Here is a 15,210-nt window from a genome sequence, read left to right as displayed (position 1 = left end):
AAAATTATGGTTAACAGTGTACCTTCTGCTGTATAACTATAAACTGTGCAATTTTACTTAAAACTGCATCAAAAGCGTTCCATGCCAAAGACCCACTCATCAATAGCTCCTCTTGTTAGACTTGTACAGCATAAGCACCAGTTATTATGTGAAATAGCTATGCAATTTTCTTCAGCTCCCAGCTGTTATTTATTTAACTTGAGTTTATTACCTTCCATGCTTTTATATTAAAATGTTCATTCATTTCTCTCTTCTGTCTCCAGGTCGTGGTGTCTACGACAGTCAATGTGGATGGCCATGTCCTGGCAGTCTCTGATAATATGTTTGTCCATAATAACTCTAAGCATGGGCGGAGGGCTCGGAGGCTTGACCCCTCGGAAGGTACGCCCTCTTATCTGGAACATGGTAGGCAAATCATTTTCATTGGTTGGCATTGCTACTTTAACTGTGAATCTGTTTGGTTTCTTTCTTCCAACTCCACCACATTTTCTACTCTGTTTCCAATTTCAAATTTGAATGATACTGATAGCAAATATTTAGAGACAGGAAAATATCTCTGAGGCCCAGCCTTTCTTATTACACAGCTCTCTATCCTGGAAATGGCTGATGCATCTTTCCTTCAGGTTGAGAGAGAGAGAGGGAGACCTGGACCACTGCTTTATTTTAAGCTCCCACTTGACTGAAAAATAAAGGAGGGCCAAAGCAGGGTAACAAATATTGGGGTACGTTTTGAGTTTACAACTGACTTGGTTGTATAATGAACTCCATCCTCTTTACAGTCCTGCTGGTGTATCTCTATAACTTCATATTAAACTTCATTTGGAGATAAAGTCCAAAGTCTAGGTCAGAGGCATTTTCTGAAGCTGAAGCTCAAACTAAATGTCCCTCCTGTGCCTTGTGCATAATCCTCCCTTCATCACCACATGATAGAGCCTGCTTTCTGTAGGTGGATTTTGTTGGGGAGATTTCACATTTGTCTTGAATTTATGGCTAATCAGTGGTACCTTTGAGAGGACTGGAGGACACCAGATAAAAATTTGAATCAAGGAAAGTGAATGCCACTTAAAGGAATCAAGGGCTAGATTGAATATACATCTGAATGTTTCTGTACTACATGTATATATAATGTATACATCCTTCCATCTCTCCATCCATCCATCGATCCATCCATCTACCCATCCATCTATTTATCCATCTATCCATCATCCATCCATCCATTCATCCATCCATTCACTTTTCATCCATCTGTCCATCCATCTGTCCGTCCAGCCATCTCTCCATCCTCAATGCACCCATCCGTCTATTCATCTTTCGTCAATCCATCCTTCCAACCATCCATCCCAGAAACAATGATGGAGACTATACTGGATACCAATCACCATGCTAGATTTTCTCTTATCTCCTTCAGATTAAACTCTAAACCCATTTCCCCACTTCACTTTCCAGTTTGCTAGGTCAGCAGGATTCTTTTAAAAACACTACTGCACAAATTACCACCTGATTGCCTGATTTTTCCAAGGGCCATGAGCTGTCCATGATATAATTCATAAGGTAGAAAACTCCCTTCCCTGCCAGCATTCTAATTTAATAAACACACCACTATCATTATTTTTGCCTGATTTTTTTTCTGCACTTAAGAAATACACAAACTCTACTTTTTATTAATTAGCCAGATGTAACACTCTTAGAAAGGATTCTTCACCACATCCAGTTTTACAGTCTTTTTAAAGTAAACCATCATCTTTCAAAAGCTGCTTCTTTATGGTTTCATTAGTGCTGAGATGGATGGATATTACTTTTTTGCAGGAGGCCATTTGAAACACCTGCTCATGATTACATTCCTAGTTCCATTCCTGTACTTAAAATTATTCTGATCCTCACTTTACGGTAATGTTGCCTTTTTAATACCCTTGAAGTCACTTAAGGCATTGTATTACTAGAAGTATTTAGGGGAGAGGAAGGGGAAAAACTAGGTAAATACTCAGTGAGCACAATTTGGAAAGCTGTGGTTTAAAAACTGAAGTCTTGTTTTCCACTGTGGCTGGTTAGTTACAATGGTTACTGTCCTGTCCAAGGACAGACTTGACTGTCAGTTTGAAATCTACCAGTCATGGGTTCACAGTTTCAAAATGGGCTCCAAGGGCAGACACAGCCAGCTCCCATTCCTGCCTTTGGGAAGGCAGTGACAGACCACATGATGTCATGCAAATCATACCTCCACCAAAAAAACCAAAAAAAAAAAACAAAAAAAAAACCCAACACAAACCAACAGAAACAACCTGCCAGAAACATCTAGAGTCTGGAGGTCAGGAACATATTATTTTGCATTATAATGTGGAGGAAAGAATCATGAAGTAGGAGCCAGGAAACCTAAATTCAATTTTTAGTTTCACCTCTGGCCTTTATGTGACCTTGGACAAGTCACCTTACCTTTTGGGATCCTTAGTCTTCTTCTTGGTAAAATGAAGGTGATGATCTGTAGGGGGGATAAAAAAAAATGTGTGCCTTGAGTGGGGGCAGGCCAAGTACACAGGGGAAGTGGGCTGGGTGGAGACTGCAGAAGAAGGGCAAGTACATGTTCTGCTGTCCAGCAGCCCAGACAGTTGTGGCCCAGGGGACTGAGAGCCCAGTGGGGACAGAACAGATGTTCTAGTGTGGCAAGAATTAAAACTCCTAATTTTTAATTGTTGGTAACTAATTATAAAACTTTTAAACCCTCTGAAGTGAGGAAGGGGAAATGTCACTTAGGAAGAATACAGCCATAGGCTAACAGTTTGAGATCTCTAGACCAAAACACCTCTAGGCTTCCTCCCAACTCAAATATTCTTGCTTCTGTGTGTACATATTAATATTTCAATTGGGATATCATATTATTCTAAGTTTTAGAGACAATATTTTATTCCTCTTCTCCAGTTTACCAGTCCACAAGTGGCCATGTGATTATTAACATATTGTTCAAGAAAATGAAGACATTTCACTGTTCAGAAATGGTTAAGCATCTTTGGGGGTCTGGGTATGTCCTATCTTCTTCAGCTAGGGGACCTCGCTGTCACCAATGCCTTACTTTATTTCTCTTCAGAAGAATAAGAGGGTAGATACTGTGAGGTTCCTTGTAACGACAATACATGGAAATCTGCTTCTCTGCAGAATGAATCAACCAACCGCACAAAACCACCCACTCATTTAGACACTTCAAGCTGATACATAAATATCTACTCAGCAAAGGGTGACTATTGGGCTCTTTCATTGGGGATGTGTGGGAGTGGACTTAGATGCCAATACATGTTGATTTGAGGGTATGGTAATACTTTATCTTGCCATTGAAAAATCTTGTTTGAAAATGCCCTGTTTAAGACTTCCAGAACCAAGCCCCTACGCCTCAGCAGCTCCCTTCCTTCACCCCCACCTCAGACAGCTACTACACAGTGAAACTGCTACGTATTTTCACCTCGGAGGTGACCTGTAGGAGCATTCGTTTTTCCTCATTCTGGGCTTTTTACCATCTCATTTACAGGTAGCAGGAATTATTTAGAGCAACTCTGCACATCTCTATTTATATCCTGCTTGTCATACAGTTGGAGGAAAGTTCCCTTTCGTAGCTCATCTTTCTGCATTTAAGTAGAAAAAGAGACCATGCTTTACATTCATGCAGTCTTCCCTGTGTGACCCATGGACTTCCAAACCTCCATGCTCAAATAACAGCCCCTGTATTTCAAGTAGGAGAGTTGACAAAGGCAAATTTATTTCATAGAATCTTGCATGGTCCAAAGAGGGTGAATCCTGGCATCCTGTAGCTCATGGTAATTGCTCTCCCCCATTTTTTTCTTCATTCATAAATACTGAGATTTTCTTTGGCTGAATATTTACGGGAGAGTTTAGGCTAGTGAGGTTTCGTCTTTAAGCAAGCAATAGCTGTATGGAAGATGTACATTGTGGAGAGAGGTAGTATCAGAAGGTGACTACTCTCAGGCTTTCAATTATTGAAAAGCATAGGCTTGGGGCCAAAGATGCAGAATCATCCCCACCCACAGTAATGTACAGCCCTAGCTTATTCGTCTGCCCTATCTTCCCATCACTTGGGCAAATTCCTGGGGATCGTATGCTGGGGATCTTTAAAGGCTTGGGAGTGTTGATGTTGTTATTATTGTTCTCTTGAGTTTCAGGTTGTGTTTACTTGAATTTAAGGCCAACTGGGGCATCAGTTTCTCTATTTCTTCCCCCCGTGGCAAAATGCGGTGCCCTCACAAAGCTATAGTGCAGGGACCCTGTCAGCTTGCATGCGCTAACACTTTATTATCTAATGATCTAATATGCAACAAGGCAAAGTGCCGGCGCTCATCATTCTGACATAGAATGCCGGGAGAAGTGACTAAATTACTTTATGTACCATTAGCGCTAGCAGCTATGGTGAACTCACCGGCAGCATTTATGCAAATGTCTGTGAATACGCTCTAGTGGCTTTGTCAGGAAGCCTTCTGACAAGCAGTTTAAATGCTCATTTTTTTTAGGGGACATTTTTTTTTTTTTTTTTGGCATGCATGTGTTTTATCCCTTCCCCTCTTCTCCCTCCCTCCACTCTTTCCCCTTTTTGGGCCCTTGGAGGACATGCCTCCTCCATGATCACTGGGAAATCTGAGTGGGTCACAGAGTTCAGCTGGTCATCAGTAGGCACCCTTTCTGGTTTTAAGGCCCCACCTGGTGTTTTTCATCCTTAGGTTCCTTTCTAAAAATTGGTATGAATTTGTGCAATCATCATGTTTCTTTGAAAAATCAGTTTTTAGATGGTTAACACTTTCATGTTCCTGAGTTCCGACCTGAGGTCCTACTTACTTTCTTGGCTCAAATATAGATGTTTGAAAACACCCCTGCTTTTTAAAATTGGGAAACAAGTGAAATTTTGTTTTTGTGGGCATCAGGCACAAATGGATTAAATTTCCCTTCAAAGTAGTGATACAGACAAAGACATGAGGTATAAATGTGCCAGGATCCCAAAATAAAACAAATCTAAATAAAAGTGGGGTTTGGTCAAACTAAAAATACTTGGTAGAGTAGAGTGTGGTAATAGAATCACTGGGCCCATCTCCTTGCTGTAATTACAGAGTTAGAGAAGTAGAATCAGATTTTCCCCACCACCAGTTAGTTCTGACCTCTCCATTGTAGTGTCCCCTTCCAGCTGTCCCTGACAATATGGTGTTATTCTTGCTCTTTAGCATTTGACCTTCTTTAATCCTTTTGCTCCAGACACAAGCAGTTTTTGCTTCTGTTGGTTGCCCCCGGTATCCAACCCCACTGACTCCCTGTGCCCAGCTGCACTTAAATTTGTTGTTTTACGGACATGTGGAGAAAGACGATTCAGGCTTGGGAAGATTACTCCAAATTGAGAGACAGCATGGAGCTTCCAATAGAAAGGAGAGGCCCCCTTCTTCTCCCTTCTGTGTAATGAGGCCCTAGGAAGTGGCCAGTAAATATCAGTTGGATCTAATGGAGGGAGGATCAGGCTATCTGACAGAGCTGGATTTCCTCCCCGACTCTGACATGAACTGGCTGTGTAACTCTGGGCAGGTTACTTACTTCCACGGCCTCAGTTTGGTACGTGTTCAATGAGAGCTGGGTTGGATCATTTCTAGACCTCCTTTTAACATGCGCAGTTTTTGGTACTCTGAACTGAAACCATTGACATGTACCTCCCCTTGTCTGGAGGTGCCTTTGGAGAAACAGGGCTTCAGGAGAACTAAGAAATGCACTAGCTGTTTCTAGTATAGTCCTTTCTTTGGCTCTCCAGCCAAGGAATAAGGTATCAGTAAGGTGGACTTCGGACCATTCCTTCCTTCCTTCATTGGTTCTAAGCATCCAGTACCTGCCAGACACCAAGCTAGGGTACAGTAGCACAAGGCAGATGCAGTCCCTGTCCTCACAGAATTTATGATGTAAATAGAGAATAAAGATATTCAACACAACTTACAACCAACTCATGGGACTTATGTGTAAAAGGGAGACCAGAAAAGGAGCGGGGAGGAGTGAGGTGTCAGGGAAGGCTTCCTTGAGGAAATCACGTTTATGCCAAAACCTAAGAGCTGAGTAAATTTTCACCAGGTAAAAGGGACAGAAACAAATTTCCGGGAAGAGGGGACAGCTGTTTTGCTTAGGTGAGTTCAAGGAACCCAAAGGAGACTGGGATGACTCCTTTTGCTCCCAGTCACTGGGGGGATGGCAGCTGTTGAGGCCAGGATGGCTGCCAAGTGCCAGATTATGCAGGCCCATGTGAGATGCTCAGGCCTTGGTCGGTGGCAACTGTGAAATGGTGTGGGGGGGCCAAGCAGGGCTTTGATGAACTCATTTTCAATTACATGGACTCCTAGTGTGTCATGAAAGCCAGGGCAAGGTCACTCTGAGTTGCTTATAACTTTGCTCTTCCCTGCCGGTCCTTGGAAGCTCACCAGGGAGTTGGCTGTGCCTGGGAGTGGTCCCCCCGGTCACTCCTCATTCTATCAATAGTGCAAATGTTCAAAATAGGAAGAAAGTCAAACATTTTGAGAGTTCTTTTTCCAGATGGTTTTGGCTTATCGATTTACTTTTTGCATAAGTAGCATAGCAAGAGTTTACCTATTGACTTCTTTTGAACTTGTAGAGACTTTCTTAAGGCCTTTTAGAATGGAGGACTGCATGTGGCCTATGAAAGATATATTATTTGTCTAACCCCAACAAACTAAAACTGGATGAGTGAATGGAAACTAGACAACGAAGAGAAACGTACCATCCTAGATTTCTCTCTCCTCTCCCACTATGGTGACAGCTCCTGCCACATGAAGAGTCATTTGAAGTATGGAAGGTCATCCAATACATCCTCTCATTTTCCAGAGAAGGAAACTGATATCTAGCGATGGGATGTAATCTTCTTACACTCACATAGTTTCTGTCAAACTCCATTCAGTGCTCTTTGCCCGTGGTATGCTGGTGGGCAAGTGTGAATTTCAGGGCGGTGCACAGCTCTATGGTTGCTGGGTCACACAAAAAGTTGGAGGGCGTGGGGTCCCCCCCCAGCCCGATGCCTTTCCAGTTCAGGTTGGCCTAGGCTTGCAGCGGTCCCTCTGGGATTCCGAAGATCATGAGAGGAATGTCTGGAACATCTCTCCAGCTTCTTGACAGAAATGCACTTTCAAAACACAAGGGCCAAGGATGAACGATGCAGAGCTTTACACTTAGACAGTGGCCCTTCACGTGACTGGTTTTGGTACAAAACTCCAGCCGGGCCCACTTGGACAAGAGCATTTTGGTGAAGGGTCCAGGTTACCACAGATAAATACTGATGTCAAGCTTTGTTACTTAGAGTGGCACATTACATCTTATCAATTGATTTTCCTATTTGAAAAAGCAAGACAGATGAAAGGACAGAACATTAGAGCTAAGAATATCCAGATGTGTCATAGAAATAGAGTAGAGAGGCACCAGATTTTCAAGCATCAAATCAGGTCTTTTTCTTTGAGCAGTGGGGAAGTTGTCTTTTGTCTTCCCGTGCAATAAAAAAGGACATGGCAAGAAGTGAAGATAATGAATAAAGACATAAGTGAAGACTGATTTTCAGTGTATACCCAGAGTAATCCATAGAGTGGGTAACACCAGAAATCCTAATGTTGGGGACTCGATAGCCAGCAAGGTCTCCGTGTCAGGGGGATGAAAGAGTTCAGGAGCCACGGGTCACTGCGAAGCAGGTGATCTGTGTTATCCTCATTTGAATCTGACACCACCCACAGCATTGCTGGCAAAGTAGAAATAGTGCTCAGACTTTGCTGCCCTGCTTAGTGGTGACCAGGCCAGGTGGTAATGTGTAGCAGTATTATTATTGCTCTTGTTGCTATTTGGGGGCTATTATCAGCTAACATTTATGGAACGTTACTCTGTGCCAATATTGTGGTAATTATTTTACTTACATCATAAAATCCTTCAACAAATCTGATGAGCTATAATGATTTTTATTCCCATTTTACAGAAGAGAAAACTGGGATTTAGAGAGGCTCAGTAACTTACCCAAAGCCACGAAACAAATTAGAATCAGACCCGGGACTCGACCCCTCGTCTACCTAACCACATAGCTGTGCGTAATAATAGTACCAAGAATAATGACAGTAACCCTTGCTGAGCCCTTACTATGTCAGGCATGTAGTGCTAGAAGCACCCCTTGTGAAGATGAGGAAACTGAGAGTAAAGAGAAGTTAAATAACTTGCCCAGAGCAAATTATTTTAAATGAGCATTTAATGTGGTAACCTGGACCCTTCACCAAATAATTTAAATTTTAAATTTTAAATTATTTAAAATGATAGAACTTTTTTAAACCTATTTTTTTGGTCTTATATTTGGTTATAAAATCATTGTAATTTTTTTTCTGCTTATATTTTGGACCACAATGATAGAACTTTTTTAAACCTATTTTTTTGGTCTTATATTTGGTTATAAAATCATTGTAATTCCAATTGTGCTTATTAGCATAATTGATCCAAACCAAGGGCCTTTTTCTATTTACTTACCACAGGAATGTCCCTCACTTGAAAATTTCAAAGGATTCAAGCACAGCAAATAAGTCATGTATCTAGGATTTAACCCAGAGAGTCTGACTTTGGAGTCTGTACTTCCAACTACTTGCTCTGTATATTATGCTAAAACTCTTTCCATCTCTTATTCCACTGCTTACTTTTTCTCTGTACAAGGAAGGCAGTTATGCTGGTATCTTAAATAGACCTTTCAAAAGTTAGCCCAGAGCATATCTTTTTTTTTTTTCTTTTTTAATGGCATACTCTGTATATGTTTCCCTTATAGCTCATTTTCCTTCAATAACCTATTTTTCCCGTGGCCATACCACATTCTGCTAGTCAAATAAAAAAACATGGATTTTATTTGATGACCGGTATGTTTTCTATGGGGTTGGCAAGATAAGAAGGAGGCTGGTAATATTTTATTTATTTGCAAGGATGTTCTAACTCATCTCTGTAGAAATCATTTGTTGACCATATGGGCTCCTTGGCATGTATACAAGATAGAGAAAAAGGAGACCAGGGGAAAACTGTGAGACCATGAGTTAAAGGACTGTGGGGATACCAACAGTCTCCTTGTTAGGGTACTGAAGGGTTACTAAACCTCCTGCTACAAATAACATGGAAAACTGATACAGATTTGGGGAGGCTGTTTTCTTATATGAATTTCTTGACAAACCCATCAACTTTGGGAAACGTCCAGTATTTGGTATTTTGAATGACCTAATAAGTGAGTGAGCCACACCTAACTTATTTTAATGAGCACAAAGTGTGTGGGGAAGAGCGTGGTGGGAGGCAGGGAGTGATGCTTTCTGCTTATATTTTGGACCACAATGATAGAACTTTTTTAAACCTATTTTTTTGGTCTTATATTTGGTTATAAAATCATTGTAATTCCAGTTGTGCTTATTAGCATAATTGATCCAAACCAAGGGCCTTTTTCTATTTACTTACCACAGGAATGTCCCTCACTTGAGAATTTCAAAGGATTCAAGTGATATGAACATGCAAATGAAAGCTTCTGTGTACTGGTCATTAATCTTTTTAAAAGGAGATATTTAGGGTCAGTGGCCAGGAGTGGGTTTGCAACAGTTTTGTTTGAACATTTTCAGTTATACATTCAGAAATATATAAAAATAGAGTCTGCCTCTACCTTGCTACATGACTTCAAGTATATACTTTGATTTCATTGGGCCTCAGTTTCCTTTTATCAATTAAGGGAGGAACTTGGTAGATTCCTTCAAGTCCTGATGATTTGTTGTTTGAATCCAGCTGACTGTGTGGGAGGTCTCCTATCCCCTAAGGTGTTATACACACCCTGCCCTCGTGAGTGGCCACCACAGTGCCAAGGTGATGGTCAGTCCACAGGATAGATCTAAGGCCAACTTCCCTTCACCTTGAGCATTTCTGCAAGAGGTTAACAGCGGGTTCCAGGAGGCCTGGACAAGTCACCGAGTGTGGCATACTCAACCACTTCGGTAGCTCTCACCTGACATTCTTCTCTCTGAATTTCTTCAGCTGAGATGGTAATGTTGAATCCACTTGATGGTTAGCAGTGAGCCTCTAGAGTAGGTTTCCCATGCAGCATGTGTGATGATTTTAAGTGATGAGGGGAAAACACTAAGAAAAAAAATTTAAATAGTTACATGTCTATCTTGATGCATAAGCAAGTAAGCAAGCAAGCAAACAAACAAAAAACACAGCACTCCAAAGTCGTGATCTCAATTATTATTGCTTAGGGCAAGACTGAATTTAAAGAAAAAGAAAGTCAATCTAAACAAAAATAGCAGCTAGATTAATTAATTAATATTAAGTAGGTCATAGTGTAAGTGGTACTGGGATGCGACAAAATCAGGACTGAAGTTTGGGAAAGTGTTTTAGAGGGCTTAAGGGTTGGGAAAGTAATAATTCTTTCAAGTCATCAGGAGACAGTGTAGGACCCTGGGAAACAAATTTTTCTTTTCTTAAGAATCAAATACTGTTTTTTTTTTTCTTTTAAAGAAAACCTTTTTAGTTCAGTTTACCATTAGAATAGACTTACTGTCCTTGTAGGATTTTAAAAATCAAAATGTTTCCCAAGCTGTTAACTCTGTTTTTATTTTTAAACAAGTAGTGTCTACATGTCAGAGGGCAGAAATTAGTGTGGAAAGGAGGATTTGAGTCAAGGGAGAGAATCAGCCAGGGTCCACCCAGGCAGCACATTATGGTAATACATACGGAACCAGCTGGACACTGAGCAAAGCTGACATTGTGTTGTCAGGGGCAGAATCGCCCATCAATTTCCGAGATAGAATTTGAGTTCAGATGACAGAAAGAGCAGCAACTGTGTTGAGACTGATGCATGGGGGAGGGGGTAGGCAGGCAGGAACCAACCAGGCCTAAAGACAGGAAGTGCTGGTACCTCCGGAAGGGGGTGGCTCTGTTTTCTCATCTGGCTGCTATCCTTCCTTCTAACCTTAACATCTGTCAGCAAGATCCACCTGGGCCTTTGCATGATTAGAGCCCACTGCAGGGGGAGCTTACTGGTGCTAATTTTAGCCACCAAGAGCACAGAGTCCCTGCTGCTGGACTGGGGGCCAGATCAGCCTAGGAAAATTAGGAAAACAGATTCCAAGAAGTCGCTGCTTATCCATTTAGGAAGCCCAGTGTGGATGTATTGATGATTGTTAACGACAAGTGAAAGAGTTTTCAACTTTTATTTATTTATTTTTTTTTTATTTTTATTTTTTTTTTTTTAAAGATTTTTTATTTATTTATTTGAGAGAGAATGAGAGACAGAGAGCACGAGAGGGAAGAGGGTCAGAGGGAGAAGCAGACCCCCTGCTGAGCAGGGAGCCCGATGTGGGACTCGATCCCGGGACTCCAGGATCACGACCTGAGCTGAAGGCAGTCGCTTAACCAACTGAGCCACCCAGGCGCCCAAGAGTTTTCAACTTTTAAACTACTCTGTTTACTTCCTTAATATCCTAACAACTCTGATGATTCTTCTCTATTTCATTCCCTCATTCATTCATTCATTCATTCATCTATTTAGCATATGCTTATTGATTGACTGCCTATTGTATTAGGCAATAGGGATGCAGAGGTGAACAAGGCAGGGACAGCTCTTGCCATTTTGAGGTATATAGTCCTGTGTGTGTGTGTGTGTGTGTGTGTGTGTGTGTGTATGTGTGTGAATATTATGTAAATAATTACAAAAAATAATTAATTCAGAATTACTTAAATTGCAATGATGGTAAGCACTATAAAAGAAAAAGACAGACTGCTAAGAGAGCTTTAAACAAGGGCACTCAGTCAAGTCTGAAGAATCAGGGACACTTTAAAAAAATTTTTTTTAAATTTTATTATGTTATGTTAGTCACCATACATTACATCATTAGTTCTTGATGTAGTGTTCCATGATTCATTGTTTGCGTATAACACCCAGTGCTCCATTCAGTACGTGCCCTCTTTAATACCCATCACCAGGCTAACCCATCCCCCACCCCCAGAACCCTCAGTTTGTTTCTCAGAGTCCATAGTCTCTCATGGTTTGTCTCCCCCTCCACTTTTAAAATTTAAAATACAAGTGAGTAGCATTTTGTCAAGCAAAGAGGAAAGAGCAATTTTGGCAGAGGGAGAAGCGTGTCCAAATTCCATGTGGGGACAAAGTATTAGATGCTTGGGTGAGGGCTAGTAGGGAAGGTGAGCTAGGTCTGAGATCCATTTTTTGAAAAAATAACTTTGAGAATTTCCTCTAGGTTGGTTTCTCTTTGACTTGGAGATATGGGTCCAATGCATTTTCTTAACCACAGGCTAACAGGACTCTTTGCCCAGTAAAATGCTAGCTTTTAGACACTGTTTTGAGTGATGATGGTTTTGCTGTTATGATAGCAGCCCTTGAGCATTTCCTACCCATTAGGTTCAGTGCTTAAAGCCCTTTGTATTATCTCTTTTAATACTCTTAACCACCATAGGAGGGCACTACTATTATTCTCTCCATTTAGCAAACGAGGGAAACTGAGACCATCCTTCAAAGATTTGGCTGTGGCCAAATAGAAAACGAGTTCGGTTTTTGCATCTGTAGCATTTGGGCCTCCAAGTAGCTGACACAAGGCAGTCATCACCACTGTTCTTTCCCACTGTTTAGTCAATGCTAATCTCCTCACATTGGACTTCAGAGGTGGAGAGAAATTCTCCTGCTATTTGATCATGTAATATAATTCCTGCTTCAATTGAAGCAAATTGACGACGTTACTCAAAGGCAAATTGAAAAGCCAGATCTGTGCTAAATCCCCAGGGTTTGTTAGTTGGCATGTGCAGTGATATATGGGAAGGTGCTTTTCTGGGTTAAGATAAAAAATCCTGGTATCACGTCACACTATCAGGCACCCCATCTTAATCTCCCTGTGCCAGCCCTGCAACCTGAAATACTCAGTGGACAAAAATGAAACTTTATAGAAATTAGGTGATCATCATCCTTATCAGATGAATATGATTCCATCAGCATGATTTTAGCATCTTCAGAAAAAAAAGAGATTTACCTGGAGAGGAGCAAGAGAGAGTCTGAGACGTGGATTGTAGGACTTGTCTGCCAGGCTGCCTTGGGCAAGTTGGCTGGGAGATGGCCTAGTAATTAAAATCCTGCTGAAACGTATGCTGCTGGTCAGTCATAGTAGAGGCACCGACATGGGAAACCAGACGGTAACCAGAGAAGGAAAAGAAAAGTGAAACACAAAAGTAACACTCTGGAGCCCACGGGGTGCAGAAATAGATCTGAATTGGACGAATACTTATCTGACCACTAAGCATGAAAGCGGAACCCAAGTACTAATATATTTTTATCCCAATCTGTGAAATTAATCAATATTTTATATGTGAACATATGCTCCTGTTTGCTGGCTTATTTAATTGACAGTTGCAATCAGCAGGACACCAGTTATTCAAACCCACATTCTTCACCCGTAGTTCTGGGGAGACATGCAGCAGGAGAACACGGGGAATAGAGGTGCAGACGATGGCAGCTTCGGTTTCAACACATCGGTTTCACTCATTGACCTTGGGGCAAAGCAAGAAAAATTTCAAGAGACGAGCATGTGTAACATATGTACAAATAGCAATAGACTTCGGCTGTTATTTAGGAGAATGATTAAAATTTATGTGGTTGGTACCAATTGAGAACTTTCTTTAATTCTTCATTATTCTTTGTCTACTTCTTTTCGGGCACGGATGGGAAGCCAACAGATACTGAGCACCTACTTTGTGCGGGGCCTGAGGCAGATGTATTTAGGTATATTATGTGTGGGACTGTGGATGAGGGGACTCTGTCCCAGCAGTTCCAATGTATTTTATCATTTCTTTGTAGAGAACGAAAATACAGTTTTGGTCATTCTTTGCTAAAATCTTCTGGTTGAATCATCAAACCAGCTGTGCCCTTCCAGTAACTATTATGTGCAACAAATCAATAAAGTCAGACCTCAGATTCCTCTACCTTTCAACTTTGGCAGAATCCTGGAAACTCTTCTTGATTTGCTTAGTGAAAGCCTGTGGAATTCAATCCTTGTTGCTCAAAAGAAAAAAAAAAAACAAGTTGGGAGAAATGTTATTAAGGTACTATTTTCAGATAACCTATTTAGCCAGTAAACTTTTATTATTTTCTTTGTATGCACAAAATTCTATAATGAACGCCATTGAGATGGATAATGTCCAGGTTGAAAATGGAAGTTAAGGGGAACTGCTCTACACTTTAAAAATATAAGTTCTCATAGTGCTGCTACACTTGTATTTGATGTTCAGACTCTGACTGTGTGTTTAGCAGCCCAACTTGTAACAATAGAAACGCTTCTAAGCCTGGAAGCCTGGCAGTATTTCCAGTGTTTCTGTGTTTAAATTGGCACCTGTGTTATTATATTAGGATGCCATTTTTTGAACTTGGAAATAGAAGAAGGTAGAGAGAGATTTTACTATAATTCATATGTGGGCTGAGTCTTAGGGGGAAAATAACTTTGCTTGGAAATAGAGTAGTAATATTCTGCAAAGTTAATAAATATCTACACTCTATCTTGGGAATAGGAATTGCACAACTAAGATTTTATGGGACTTTGGCTGTAGTATTTACATGATTGAAATGAATGTTTTAGCCAAACTGAGCAGAAATTTCAGATAAATACCAAAATTGAAGGGTAGTTTGGGTGTTTTAAATGTTTGATTTTATCAACCAGTGTGGACTCTCAAAGTCTCAAGTTCAAGAAAGTCTCTCAAATTCAGTTACCTCATTTGTAAAGTGGAATTTAGAATAACACCTGCTCGCCTGCTCCTCAGGGTGGACATTAAGAATAATTGAGATAATGCATGGGCAAACTCCTTGAAGACTTAACAATGCTAGTTAATTGTCAGGTACTGGTTAAGTGCAGAGTATTCTCTATCCAGTTTGTGAATGAATGAGGTCCCTGCCTGCAGGGGATAGGTTGACTGTTGGGTTGAGTTGCATACATATGTATAGTCCCAGCTATACACATCCATACATATTAAGGTAAAAGTTCAACGGAGAGTGCAGTTTGTGACCAATGAATGGGGAAGACATGAAGAAGTTCACTGAAAAGTATTTTGTAGCCTGGGCTAGGAAGAGACCATTTCATGCAGAAGACCAGTCTTTATGATACAGTACTGTTTGGGTAGAACCTTCCTGAAAAAGAAATGCTGGAA

At 40.9% G+C, this 15,210-nt stretch overlaps 1 protein-coding gene across 6 annotated transcripts in view; it reads left to right on the top strand.

Annotated features, from left to right (window-relative positions):
• Positions 1 to 15,210, top strand: part of EBF1 (EBF transcription factor 1) — a 390,537-nt gene that overhangs the window by 267,030 nt on the left and 108,297 nt on the right. For 4 of the 6 annotated variants that reach the window (XM_032403629.1, XM_032403628.1, XM_032403632.1 and 1 more), the window contains exon 8: positions 264 to 405. In XM_032403629.1, coding sequence (XP_032259520.1) covers positions 264 to 405 — 142 coding nt within the window. The remainder of the gene's footprint in view (positions 1 to 263; positions 406 to 15,210) is intronic. The other 2 variants (XM_032403630.1, XM_032403633.1) reach the window with 1 other exon arrangement.

Source organism: Phoca vitulina, unplaced genomic scaffold (genome assembly GCF_004348235.1).
Source record: "Phoca vitulina isolate PV1807 unplaced genomic scaffold, GSC_HSeal_1.0 scaffold6, whole genome shotgun sequence".
Taxonomy (NCBI): domain Eukaryota; kingdom Metazoa; phylum Chordata; class Mammalia; order Carnivora; family Phocidae; genus Phoca; species Phoca vitulina.
The sequence above is the reverse complement of the archived record's forward strand: the minus strand, read 5'-3'. Positions and strand labels throughout refer to the sequence as shown.